The 14,484-nt window shown below is 38.0% G+C and overlaps 1 protein-coding gene across 3 annotated transcripts in view; it reads left to right on the top strand.

The window, feature by feature from the left end:
* BTBD1 (BTB domain containing 1) overlaps positions 1-14,484 on the top strand; it is a 47,416-nt gene that overhangs the window by 15,743 nt on the left and 17,189 nt on the right. For all 3 annotated transcript variants that reach the window (XM_040257445.1, XM_040257446.1, XM_040257447.1), the window contains exons 3-4: positions 352-457; positions 7,843-8,040. In XM_040257445.1, coding sequence (XP_040113379.1) covers positions 352-457; positions 7,843-8,040 — 304 coding nt within the window. The remainder of the gene's footprint in view (positions 1-351; positions 458-7,842; positions 8,041-14,484) is intronic.

Here is a 14,484-nt window from a genome sequence, read left to right as displayed (position 1 = left end):
TAGCTGGCTAGAGTCAGTGCACCTCTCTGAGCCTGTCTTTTCTCATCTGTATAATGGGAAGATGTCTGCCTTATCTACCCTAGAGTGCTTCATTAAGGATCAAAATATGTAATATATATGCATATAAAAATAACAGTTGTTAATGGTAATTGAATTGTTATCTTTTGGACATTTGTGCTTTTCTCTTTTATTTCTGATTGTGGAATGAAAAGTTTTAAGCATATTATAATTGTATTTTAAGTATGAGTTTTTATATAATTGTCAGTTATAACTGTTTACAGTATTACCTTTGAATATGGACAGCCTGAAGTTAGAATAACTGTGAAAATAACTATCTTTTTATATGTTTAGGCTCGTTTATTTGATGAACCTCAGCTTGCTAGTCTTTGTCTAGACACAATAGACAAAAACACAATGGATGCAATAAGTGCAGAAGGGTTTACTGATATTGACATAGGTAAGTTCACTGTGAATTAAAATGTTAACCTTTTAAGTACAGTAGTGCATTACTAGTGAGCCTTGTTGGCAGAGGAGCTGTTTTTAAATCAGTGGTTTTTCCAAGTGATTTTAAGTTTGCCTCTTTAAGAGTTTTGCTTTCTTTATTTTGCTGAAATAGTCCTAAAATAACTACCTCGTTGCCTTTTAAAAGATATCAGATCAAACAAATTTTCATGCTCACCATATGCATAGCATTATATCAGGGCCCTATAAGAAATACAAAGAAGGGTAAGATTTGATTTTTTTTTTCTTTAGGAAACTGTCATCTATTTGGAGAATCAGGGAAGAAATATGTGAAAATTAATATTAAGACATTACATAGAAAAGATGACATATGGCAAAATGTCTTTTTGCCTTTTTGGAACTAGATACATAGAAAATAATTACTATGCAAATCCAAAATGTGGAGAGAGCTCCTCATAATGGGATGTTAGGAGAATCTTGGCACAGGAAGTTTTGACATGGGCCTTAGGGAATGGATAGTATTTGGGTAATGAAGAGGGGAGGGCATTAGAGGCAGGTAGAACCACATGAAGAAAGCGTGTGTAGAGGATGGGCAGTGCAGGGCAAGTGAAATCCAGGGTGTGGGGGCCATGCAGTCATAGGCTCAGGAGTTTGAATTTTGTCATGTAGGGTAGCAGAAAGAGCGGATCCAGTCTATAACTCTAAATATCATGGTCATCTAATAAGCCCAGAATATCTTTTATCTTATTCTGGGCTCCAAATTTTGTGTAGCCAACTATTTACTTGACATCTGCGTTTGGAGCTCTTATAGGCATTTCCAATAGCACAGCTAAAAGAAAGCCAGTGATTGTCCCATACTCCCCATTATCTTTTCTGTTCCTTTCCAGTTTTTTTTTTTTTTCTCTTCCTTAATTGCACCACCATGCATAACTAAAAACCTAGAAGTTATTTTTAACTACTCTTTCATACCCCACATGCAGTTTTATCAGCATATGTTCTCTGCTCTCTAGTCAAAATGTATGCTGGAGAAATTCCTGGTGATCCAGTGGCTAGGAATTGGTGCTTTCATTGCTGGGCCCATGTTCGGTCCCTGGTTGGAGAACTAAAATATGAGAAGCTGTATGGTGCAGCCCACACCCCACCACCTCCCTAAAAAATAGTATCCCTAGTTCTGACTATGTCTTACTTTGTCTGTTGCTCCCATCTGGTCTAAGTCACTGCTCTCATTCACCTGGGTAAGCTCTGTGCTCTCCTGTTGTCTCTCTGCTGCCACTCACTTTTTTTTTTTTTTTTTTACTTTATTTTTATTTTTTATTAGAGTATAATTGCTTTACAATGTTGTATTGGTTTCTACCATATGACATTGTGAATCAGCTATCAGTGTGTGTGTGTGTGTCCTCCCTCTTGTGCCTCCCTCCCACCCCTCACTCCCCCATCCTACCCCTTTAGGTCATCACAGAGCACCTAGCTGTGCTCCCTGTGCGATACAGCATCTTCCCACTGGCTATCTGTTTTGCATATGATAAGGTGTATGTTTCAGTGCTACTTTTTGAATCCATCCCACCCTCTCCTTCCCCTATTGTGTCCACAATTCGTTCTCTACATCTGTCTGATTCCCGCCCTGCAGATAGGTTCATCAATACCATTTTTCTACAGTCCATATATATACATTAATGTATGAATATTTATTTTTCTCTTTCTGACATTTCACTCTGTATAACAGGCTCTGGGTTCATCCACCTCAGATCAACTGACTCAGGTTTCTTCCTTTTTATGGCTGAGCAGTATTCCATTGTATATGGGTACTGCAGCTTCTTTATCCATTCATCTGTCAGTGGACATCTAGGTTGCATCCATGTCCTGGCTGTTATAAATAGTGCTGCAGTGAACATTGGGGTACAGGAGTATTTCTGAATTATGGTTTTCTTATGGTATATGCCCAGTAGTCGGATTGCTGGGTCATGTTGTTCAGTCGCTCAGTTGTATCCAACTGTGACCCCATGAACTGCAGCACACTAGGCTTCCTGTCCTTCACTGTCTCCTGGAGTTTGCTCAGACTCATGTCCATGGAGTCAGTGATGCCATGCAACCATCTCATCCTCTGTCACCCCCTTCTCCTCCTGCCCTCAGTCTCTCCCAGCATCAGGGTCTTTTCCAGTGAGTTGGCTCTTCACATCAAGTGGCCAAAGTATTGGAGCTTCAGCATCAGTTCTTCCAGGATTGAATATTCAGGGTTGATTTTGTTTAGGATTGACTGGTTTGATCTCCTTGCTATTCAAGGAACTTTTTAGAGCCTTCTCCAGCTGGGTCATAGGATAGCTTTATTCCTAATTTTTAAAGGAATCTCCACACTGTTCTCCATAGTGGCTGTATCAATTTACATTCCCACCAACAATGCAAGAGTGTTCCCTTTTCTCCACACCCTCTCCAGCATTTATTGTTTGTAGATTTTTTGATGATGGTCATTTTGACCAGTGTGAGATGATACCTCATTGTGGTTTTGATTTGCATTTGTCTAATAATGAGCAATTTTGAGCATCTTTTTGTGTGTTTGTTGGCCATCTGTATGTCTTCTTCGGAGAAATGTCTGTTGAGGTCTTCTGCCCACTTTTTGATTGAGTTGTTTGTGTTTCTGATAATGAGCTGCAAGAGCTGCTTAAGTTTTGGGAATTAATCCTCTGTCTGTTGCTTCATTTGCAGTTATTTTCTCCCATCCTGAGGGTTGTCTTTTCATCTTGTCCACTCACTCCTCCTTTCATCCTGTCCATTCTCTACATAGCAGCAAATTGTATCACCTCCTTGGCTTCCAGTGTCTTCCCATTGCAATTAGAGTAAGGTTCAAATCGCTTACAAAGCTTACAAGATCCTACATGATTAGGCCTTTTATTAGGGTAGGCTACGCTTGGCCATGGTGTTGATAACAGATATACCCCAAAATGCAAGCTCAACATATTTGCACAGATAAACTCCAACACAAAGAAATTGATTTCACACTCACACAGCAGTCTGAGGCAGTATCCCTGGCTGGTGATTAGCTTTCTGCTACTTCCCAAGGCTGAATTATTATCTGTACCTTGCTGACAGATGGGAAAACACCAACGTTTTATGAGCTTTGGCCTTGAAATGGCACCCTTGTTTTGGCTCTTACTTCGCTGGACAGAATTCAGTCACCAGACCCCTCCTCACTTCGGGGAAGCGAGGAGATGCAGATGATCCACATCCCAGGAAGAAGAGAAAACAGAAGTTTTGTAAAGAGCTGGCAATCATTACTTAACTCTCTCTCTCTGACCTGTCCCCTGCCATTCTGTTCCTCATTCGCTGTGTTCCATATACCCTGGCCAGTTATTTTTATTTTTTGAGCCTTTGTATTTGCTATTCCTTTTGATTGGAATCCTTTTCCCCACTCTAAATCTTTGTATTATTGTTGTTCAGTCACTCAGTCGTGTCTTACTCTGCAACCCCATGGACTGCAGCATGCCGGGCTTCCCTGTCCTTCACTATTTCCCAAAGTTTGCTCAGACTCTTGTCCATTGAGTAAGTGATGCCATCCAGCCATCTCATCCTCTGTCACCCCCTTCTCATGCCCTCAGTTTTTCCCAGCATTAGGGTCTTTTCCAATGAGTTGGCTCTTCGCATCAGATGACCGAGTATTGGAGCTTCTTTATATGGCTCGTTCTTTCTAATCATTCAGATCTTAGGTTAAAGGAGACCTGAGATGTGCCATCTCACACCTACTTAAAGTAGATACCACATTCCCCTAAACAATCCCTGTTCCATTACTCAGATTTCTTTTTCTCTTAATATGTATCACTCTCTGAACATCTTGTCTGGGGCTTTGTTTATGTATATGTTGATTGTCGACCTTCCCCTTCTAGATTGTAAACTTCTTAAACTCTAAACTTCTTTGTCTTATTTACCACTGTACCTCCAACACTGAAAGCAGTAGAACACAATACATGTTCAGTAAATATTTGTTAGACTGATTGGCTGTGTCTAGAATGTTGCTGTTCCTTCCCATCTTGGCTGGTTCTTACTCAGTCTTCATGTCTTGGCTCAGATTATAACTCTGCAGAGACTCCTTTCTTAAAAGCTGCTACCCTCCCCCTTCCATGAAATTTAATATATTCCTGTTTACAGTAACATCTCTGTCTCGGTTTCCCTGTCTCTTGCATATTATCATGGGAAAGATTTATACTCTTCTACATTATCCTGACGGGCAGGCACTACATTAGGTTCCTCCCCAGCACCTGCACATTGTGTGCTCTTGAGTTTTTGTTGAGTTACTGGATGTTTGAGAGCCCTGAGCACTCCACCCATTGGCAAGGAAGCATGACTCAATCCCAGTTTCTTTCCTTTGAAGGGGCGTCAGGTGCTCCACTTCAGTCCACTCTCAAGTGAAATGATGCTGCCGGCATCAGGGTGACTCACTCCAAGAAGCTGTTTTGTAAATAGCTTCTACGTTAGTCATGCCATTGGGTCCTGGAAGTCTTGAAGTAGGCTCCTTGCACAGGATGAAAACCCCATAAATATTTGTTGATTGAATTTGACTTGCAGTGGTTTATATTAAACCCAGTATTGTATTATGTATATAAATATAATCTTATGTGCTTTCATGATCTTTATTAGGCTCTCAGCTGTCATTTCTTATTACAACACATCTGTCAATAGAAAACCTATGTGTTCTCACCTCATAGTCTAGTTTGTCTCAAGTGTACTTGTTAAGACTTGGGAATGAAAGAGCAGTCTAGGAGCTGAGAGGAAGCAAGCCCTGGCTTCAGGAGCTTTTTTTCAACAGCTGTTTTACATTCTGGGGGTGCTTTTTCTCCTTTGGCATTTGAATATGTGCTCTAGAGGGATATGCTTACCTTTTTACAAGTAGTGAGATACTGTTTCTCTCACAGCATTCTGTCAAAGGAAAAAGATAATACATCCTTTGGTTGAACAGAATCAATTTACATTATGCCAGGGGCAGTATAATGTGCCTTTTTTTCCAAGTCTTTAAGTTTCTGTGTTTATCTTTACTGCAGTTACTAGCATACAGGGTAGAAACATGTATGTTGAAAGTTGTCTGTTTTTCTATCGAATGATTAAATATTATGGTAATGATGTTTTCCTAAATCTACAACTGTTGAGGTATATTAATTTAATTGATTTACATTCATTTTCTGGGTTTTCCTGGGGCCTTAGTTTATACACATCTACTCAGCTGTTAGAGAAGAAAAAAGCTTGAGTTTTTAAAAATCAAAGGGTTATGCTTAACCTTTTCATTTTTAACATACTGTTGAGCCCCTTCTCTGTTCTAAGGACTGTGACGTCTTTGCTGGAATGATACCTGTGTTTGTTATTAAATCAATATTTGATTCTGGTATGAATGTGTAGGTCACTGCAGAATAAAATTTTGTTTTTAAAATTTTTCTGAGGTGTGTGTTTCTGGGCAATTTAACTGTATTTCATTGATTTCTGCAATATAGTATCCTTGTTTTTATTTAAACTTAAAATACAATTGTTAGATATTTTATAATAGTGCCTACTATATTGAGGGTCTTTAGAAAAAAAGGTTCTCTAAGAAATTTTTCTGTACATCTTGAACAATCTTTTTTTTTTTTTTTTTTAAAGAAACAAGACTTTCATTTTGGCCATTTGAGAAAGATACCTAAAAAATGTTTTATTTTGCTTGTCCTTATTGAACAATACATATTGACTATAATTTAGGAATCTTGTGGTTATTAGTACTCATTATTATCAGTATCAGTTATTGTAAACTGAAACCGCCAGGTCTCTGAAGTTTTTTTAACATCTCTTTCTCTTTGTGTAAAAGACTCCACACTGTTCTTTTCAAGTACTTCTGTCTACTTTTCAGAGTTTTCCTCTCTTCTTCTCCCTGTTAGATTGCAGCATGTCATCTCATGTTAATAAGTTAACCTCTAAAGCCCTTTTCTCTGAACTTACTGCTTCTGATCTACTGTAGCTTAAAAATAACTCAGCCTGTTTTAATTTTGCCCATGATAAGAGGAAAAGGATTCTGAGTGAGGGCCTGAGTTGCGGTCATGACATTTATACTCAGATGTCAAATAGGGCTTCAAACTTAGTATGTCCAAAATTAAACTTCAGCCTCTCGCCACTTCCTCTCCCCACCCCACTTCTGCATAGTTGCTCTCATCTCACTTGGTGCCACTGTCAGCCCACCATTGCTTACCATTAATCTGAGAGTTACCCTGGACTTAGGCTTCCTGTCACCCCTTTATCCAATCTGTTAGGAAGTCTCCTGTCTCCTGTCAGAATATACCCTGAATCCTATCATTTTTCACCACTTTCTGCCTGGTCCAAGCCACCATCACCTCTCACCTGGAACCCCACAAGCACCTCCCTACTGATAGTGTTTCCACTCTTGCCTCTGTTACCATCTCGTCTTATCACAGCTTCCAGGGTGGTCCTTGTAGAGCATAAAATGTCACAGCCCAATACCCTCCAGAGGTTCCCTTTTTCATTCCAAAGCCAAATGATCTGCAGGATGCCTTCTGAATGCATCGTGCTTCCCCCGAGTTATAGCTTCCTCACCTCCTACTTTCCCTTCTTGCTCACTCACTTCCCGCCACACTGGCCTCCTGGTTCTTCCTCAGACACGCCAGGCACAGCCTCATAAGAGACCCTTCGCACTGGCTGGTCCTGGAGTGCTGCTTCTCTCGAGATGTCTATCTGGCCTACCAACCCTGACCCAAAGCCTCCTTCAGATCTTAGCTCAAATGAGGCCAATCCAAACTATCCTGTTTTAAGCTACATTTCTGATTATTCCACTTACCCTGCTATTTTTTCCTACATTTATTATGTGACACATTATAACTTACTTATGTTTATTTAATGTTTCCCCCATTAGAATGTAAGCTCCATGAAGGAAAGAATTTTTAAACTTTTTTGTTTAATGATGTATCCTTGGTGTCTAAAATAGTACCTGACACATTGTGAGTGATTAATCAGAAGTATTTGCTGAATGAATTAATTAACTGTAATCTGTAGTTGAACTTGTTCAACTATGAATTCAAATCTATGAATTTGCTTATTACTGATTGGGAGCCTTTTTATCTGACTTATTATTCTTATCTTGGATATTTGAGTTTGCTTATAAATGGCATGAATATATAAGGAGATACTGTATGTAGGCTTTCATATATGACAGTAAGTTCAATATTAACCTTATTGTAATTTTTTAAAGAATTCTTTGCAGTTCCTGTAATTCTTTAATATTTTAAAATATAGAATCTATAGCTTTTAAGTAACCTATTTTTTATTGAGAGTTGAAATTTTAATATAAGTATATTTGTCAGTATTTTGTTAAATAGCAAAATATTCCTAATTTGACTTATTTTTGTAAATTACTTGTAGACACACTCTGTGCAGTTCTAGAAAGAGACACTCTTAGTATTAGAGAATGTCGACTTTTTGGCGCTGTTGTACGATGGGCAGAAGCAGAATGTCAAAGACAACAATTGCCTATGACCTTTGGAAACAAGCAGAAAGTGCTGGGGAAAGCACTGTCCTTGATCCGCTTCCCACTGATGACCATTGAGGAGTTTGCGGCAGGTAAGGCTATAACTTGTCCAAAATCTACTTGAAACTATTACAGTGGGCAGTCAGTCTCCCTGTGTGAGAGAGAGAAAGAAGCTATTTATGTGTATACATTTGTGTGTGTAATTTCCTCCAGTTCTCCTGGTAGCCCTTGAAGATAAAATTGTAGGTTATATATTTGCATTTTTTAAATTATATATTTTATATCTTTAAAAAATATTATAAATACATAGAAGTTAAACGGTATCTTATAGGTTTAAGATTGGGAGGGGTTAAGCACCTTACCCAGAGTTACAATGACAGATCTTTCTGACTCTTAGGGGTGATGCTTCTTAGTTCTGTGACCAGTTCTTATTTCCCATATCAACACTGAGTATCTTCTGCTTCTAAGTCATGGCCAGATTGATTTAAAAGAAAAAAACTCATTACTGTTTACAGTTATACTTCTTTATGTTCATTGGCCATTTGTATTTTTTTTCTTAACATTCATGACTTTTATTCTATTGAGGTATTCAAATTTTTCTTATTATGTTCCAGTATTCTCCCAAGTTGTTTCTGCTGGTTGGAATAATTTGTTTTTTTTTCTTTCTGTAAATTGTTTATAACATCTACATAGTAAAATGGATAAATACTGTGAACACATCTATGTGACCACACATACCTCTTTATAATACATTATCATATCCCTCCAGTCTCCATCATGCATGTCTCTCCTAGTCTTTTATCTCCCTCCCAGAGATGACTCTTTCTGGCTTCTATAAATGAGTTTTGTCTGTTTTTAAACTTACTGTAAAGGAAGCCATGCATTTAGCATGCATTCTTTGTGTGTGGCCTCTTTCTCTTGACACTGTGTCTGTTGGATTCATCTCTGTGGCTGTGTATGAAGTCACACACTGTTTCATTGCTGCATCCTCTGTATGGATGGACCATGGTTTATTTACCCACTTTACTGTTGGACATTTGTGTTGTTTCTCTATGGCACCAGTGAGAACATTCTTATACCTGTGGCTTGGTGTCTATATGTGAACATTTCTATTGAGTGGGAGCAGTACAGTTGCAAAGTTGCAGAGTGCACATATGTTGGCATTGGTAGATCCTACCAAACAGTGGTCCAAAGTAGTTGTAACAGTTCACAGCCAAATACCAAACTTAGTCAAGAGTTCATTCCAGTTGTCTCATATCCTCTCCATTCAGTTCAGTTCAGTTCAGTCACTCAGTCGTGTCTGACTCTTTGCGACCCCATGAATCACAGCACACCAGGCCTCCCTGTCTATCACCAACTCCCGGAGTTCACCCAGACTCATGTCATTGAGTCAGTGATGCCATCTCATCCTCTGTCGTCCCCTTCTCCTCCTGCCCCCAATCCATCCCAGCATCAGGGTCTTTTCCAATGAGTCAACTCTTCGCATGAGGTGGCCAAAGTATTGGAGTTTCAGCCTCAGCATCAGTCCTTCCAATGAACACCAAGGACTGATTTCTTTTAGGATGGACTTATTGGATCTCCTTGCAGTCCAAGAGACCCTCAAGAGTCTTCTCCAACACCACAGTTCAAAAGCATCAATTCTTCAGTGCTCAGCTTTCTTCACAGTCCAACTCTCACATCTATACATGAACACTGGAAAAACCATAGCCTTGACTAGATGGACCTTTGTTGGTAAAGTAATGTCTCTGCTTTTTAATATGTTGTCTAGGTTGGTCATAACTTTCTTTCCAAGGAGTAAGCGTCTTTTAATTCCATGGCTGCAGTCACCATCTGCAGTGATTTTGGAGCCCCCCAAAATAAAGTCTGACACTGTTTCCACTGTTTCCCCATCTACTTGCCATGAAGTGATGGGACCAGATGCCACGATCTTCGTTTTCTGAATGTTGAGATTTAAGCCAACTTTTGCACTCTCCTCTTTCACTTTCATCAAGAGGCTTTTTAGTTCCTCTTTACTTTCTGCCACAAGGGTGGTGTCATCTGCATATCTGAGGTTATTGATATTTCTCCTGGCAGTCTTGATTCTAGCCTGTGCTTCTTCCAGCCTAGCGTTTCTCATGATGTACTGTGCATATAAGTTAAATAAGCAGGGTGACAATATACAGCTTTGACGTACTGCTTTTCCTATTTGGAACCAGTCTGTTGTTCCATGTCCAGTTTGAACTGTTGCTTCCTGACCTGCATGTAGGTTTCTCAAGAGGCAGGTCAGGTGGTCTGGTATTCACAGCTCTTTTTGAATTTTCCACAGTTCCTTGTGATCCACACAGTCAAAGTCTTTGGTATATTCAATAAAGCAGAAGTAGATGTTTTTCTGGAACTCTCTTGCTTTTTCCATGATCCAGTGGATGTTGGCAGTTTGATCTCTGGTTCCTCTGCCTTTTCTAAGACCAGCTTGAACATCTGGAAGTTCACGGTTCACGTATTGTTGAAGCCTGGCTTGGAGAATTTTGAGGATTACTTTGCTAGCATGTGAGATGAGTGCAATTGTGCGGTAGTTTGAGCATTTTTTGACATTGCCTTTCTTTGGGATTGGAATGAAAACTGACCTTTTCCAGTCCTGTGGCCACTGCTGAGTTTTCCAAATGTGCTGGCATATTGAGTGCAGCACTTTCACAGTATCATCTTTCACGATTTGAAATAGCTCAACTGGAATTTCATCACCTCCACTAGCTTTGTTCGATGTATATAATCTGACAAAAGACTTGTATCCAGAATATGTTAGACACATATATAATGTGTGTATATACAGCTAATATCCCCCAGTCTGTGAATTGTCTTTTCATTATGTTAATGTTGTCTTTTTATAAATAGAAGATCTTAATTTTAATGAATTAATTTATCAGTCTTTTTGTTTAAGGTCAAGGCTTTTTATGTCTTCCTTAAGAAATTTTACCTGCCTCAAGGTGATAAAAGATATTCTCTTAGGTTTTCTTCTAGGAAGTTTATTGTTTTTCATTTAACTTTTCAGTCTGTAATCCAGTTGGGTTTTTGTTTTTTGTGGTTTTTTTCCCACACGTGTGTGGTGTGAGGTTAGGGGTCAAGATTCATTTTTTCCCCATGTGTGTATATATTAAAAACTATCCTTGCCCCCATGCCCAGCAGTGCTAAAGTGAAAGTATTAGTTGCTCAGTTATGTATGACTCTTTGCAACCCCATGGACTTTAGCCCTCCAGGTTCCTCTGTCAATGGAATTTTCCAGGCAAGAATACTGGAGTGGGCTGCCATTTCTTCCTTCAGAGGATCTTCCTGATCCAGGGATCTAACCTACGTCTCCCACATTGCAGGCTGATTCTTTACTGTCTGAGCCAGCAACAATAATAGTGAAAGTGAAACGTGGCGATAGTGAAAGTGAAACTTGCTCAGTATCCAACTGTTTGTGACCCCATGGACTAATTCTCCAGGCCAGAATACTGGACTGGGTAGCCTTTCCCTTCTCCAGCGGATCTTCCCAACCCAGAGATCAAACCCAAGTCTCCTGCATTGCAGGTGGATTCTTTACCAGCTGAGCCACAAGGGAAGTCCAAGAATACTGGAGTGGGTAACCTATCCCTTCTCCAGCGGATATTCCCGACCCAAGAATGAATCCGGGGTCCCCTGCATTGCAGACGGATTCTTTACCAACTGGGCTATGGCAATGCTAACTTTTGTAAATCATCTCAGTATATATGAATGAATCTATTTCTGTAATGTTTACTCTGCTGTTGTATTGTTTATACTTGAACCAAATCTGTGGAGTTTTCATTTCTGTAGTTTTAAAGTGAATCTTGAAATCTGATAGTGAAAATCCTGTAGCTTTGTTCTTCTGGATTATCTTGGCTATTCTTGGTCTTAAGTATTTTCATATAAACATTTTAAGCAGCTTGTTAGTTTCCACCCAAAAACAGCCATGGGTTTCTGATTCGAGTTGCATAGAATCCATTGATTGGTGTGGGGATAATTGATATTTTTATGATACTCTGTTTTCTATTCCGTAAACTTTGATTTAAGTCTTTAAAAATTTCTCTTAGTAGTATTAATATTTTGAGTTTTCTGGTAGCGGTCTTGCATATTTTTTTTTTGGTAGGTTTATTCTGTACCTGTTTGACTTGCTAAATGTTATTACAGTGATTGGTTTTTAAATTTTCATGTCCTAATTAATTGTTTGCCAGTAGAAGTGCAGTTGGTTTTCTTGTATTGACTTTGTATCCTATATTGACCTTGCTAAATTCACAAATTCTAATAATTCATTTGTAGTTCATTGTGCATAGTCTACATGTACAGTTATGTGATCTGCAAACAATGAAAATTCTGTTCTTCCCTTCTAATCCTTAGATATTTCTTTTTCTTGCCTTACTGTATGACTTAGAAGCTTGAGCATGCTAAGAGGTACAGATAAGTGAATATCTTGTATTATTTCATCTTAGGCAGAAAGTTTTCAGTATTTCCCAACAGAGGAATTTATGCTTGCTGTAAATTTTTTGCAGATAGCCTTTATTGGATTAAGAAAGTTTCCTACTATTACTACTCTACTAAGAGTTTTATCATGAATTTTATCAAATGTTTCTCCTCTGTTGAGATAGTGATGCAGTTTTCCCCTTTAATTTTCTTAATATGCATTGTTTGATTTTCCAAGTTAAACCTTTGGATTCCTTACATAGACCAGACTTGGTTGTCATGCATTATTCTTTTTATATATCACTAGATGCTCTTTACTAAATTTAAAAAATATTTTTAGGACTGCTTCATGAGAGAAATTAGTCTATAATTTTCCTTTCTTGTAATGAAATGATCAGATTTTTTATTATCAAGTTTACGCTGAACTCATACAAAACTTAGGAATATTTCTTTTTTCAGTATTCAAGAGTTTATGTAAAAATGATGCTATTTTTCTTTAAATGTTTAGGGGAACTCATCAGTGAAGCTATCTGGATCTAGTGTTTTCTTTGTGGAAGTATTTTCATTAGAGATTCAATTTCTTGAATAGAGTAGGACTTTTCAGGTTTCCTATTTTTGTAACAGTTTCATCTAGACCTTTAATTTATTAATGTGAATTTCATAATATCCTTTTATTATCTCTGTGAAATCTAAATTATGTCCCCTATTTCATTTCTGATACTGATTTATTGTATCTTTAATCAGCCTTGCCTAGGAGTTTATCCATTTTGTTAATTTTTTCTAAGAACTGACGTCTGGCTTTATTAATTTTCTTTATTGTATATATGTTTTCCATTTCACTAATTTATGCTTTTTTATTTATTATTTCTTTTAATTTTAATTTGCTGGGAATTATTTACTTAGTCATTATGACTTTTTGAGATATACTCAAACAATGGGTTTCAACTTTATTATTTTCATGTCTAGTTTTCTGTCTAAACATCCATTTTTCCCCCAGAAATTTTGATATGTTGTATTTTCATTGCCATTCAATACAAATTATTTTCATGGTATTTTTTTTCTTGATCCAAGGGCTATAAATACATAGCTTAATTTTCAAATATTTGGGCATTTTTCTTCCCAACATTAAGACAGAAATTTCTGTTTAAGTGTTTATACCTTAGCAGCTCCATTCTGCTTGGTTTCTTGGTGTCATGGTTTTCTCTTGCTTGCACATAGCTTAGAAATTGACCAATACTTCAAGGAGAAGTGATGCACAAGATGTTGATCTTGTTTGTCTATTAAGTATTCTTTTCCAGATCATTGTCTGGCTGCCTTGGTGGCTTTTTGTCTCTTCAGTTGAGTGAGGACTACTGTAGTTTCTAGATTGCCCGTTTCTGTGTGACATTAAAGCTCTGTGGAGCAGATCAGCAAATATTCCAAGGGGAAAGTGATGACAAATATAGGGCATAATCTCAGTTTACTGTCTCAGTTGTTCACTGTTAATGTGAAATAACTGTTTTATGTACTGTTTCATCTGTAATTTTTCCAGGCAAGAATACTGGAGTGGGTAGCCATTCCCTTCTCCAGGGTATCTTCCCGGCCCAGGGATCGAAACTGGGTCTCCTGCATTGCAGTCGGATTCTTTACCATCTGAGCCACCAGCGAAGCCCGTAGTTGTTCTCAAACGTAGGCTATTCCGTCCTGCAGACTTCTTAATATTTTATGTAGTCAAATAACATTTATTCTTTTGCTGTTATGCATGCTATTTTCTGTTGTGCATATTATTCTGTATTATATTTTTCAAAAATGTTTTGGAGAGAATTCCCTTTATATTCTCTATTTTGCTGTTGTGTGTTTAACACTTTTTTTTTCCTTCTAGAGATTAGGAAGTAATAAATTGTGCATTTAATTTTTTCCCCTTCAATTTTCTTAATTCTCCATTTCATAATAAAGCAGTATTTATTTGCCTTCCCTATTTCAGATATGAATGTTAGTATGATGTTTCATCCTTTCACCCTTTGACTACTATAGGTAGATTGTACACCCACACAACATGCTACAAAAATACAACTCTCTTAGACTTAACTATAGGTTGTATTGGTTTTAGAGCTCATCCCAAGTGT

The sequence above is a fragment of the Oryx dammah genome, unplaced genomic scaffold, assembly GCF_014754425.2.
Source record: "Oryx dammah isolate SB20612 unplaced genomic scaffold, SCBI_Odam_1.1 HiC_scaffold_16, whole genome shotgun sequence".
Classification (NCBI taxonomy): Eukaryota; Metazoa; Chordata; class Mammalia; order Artiodactyla; family Bovidae; genus Oryx; species Oryx dammah.
The sequence above is the reverse complement of the archived record's forward strand: the minus strand, read 5'-3'. Positions and strand labels throughout refer to the sequence as shown.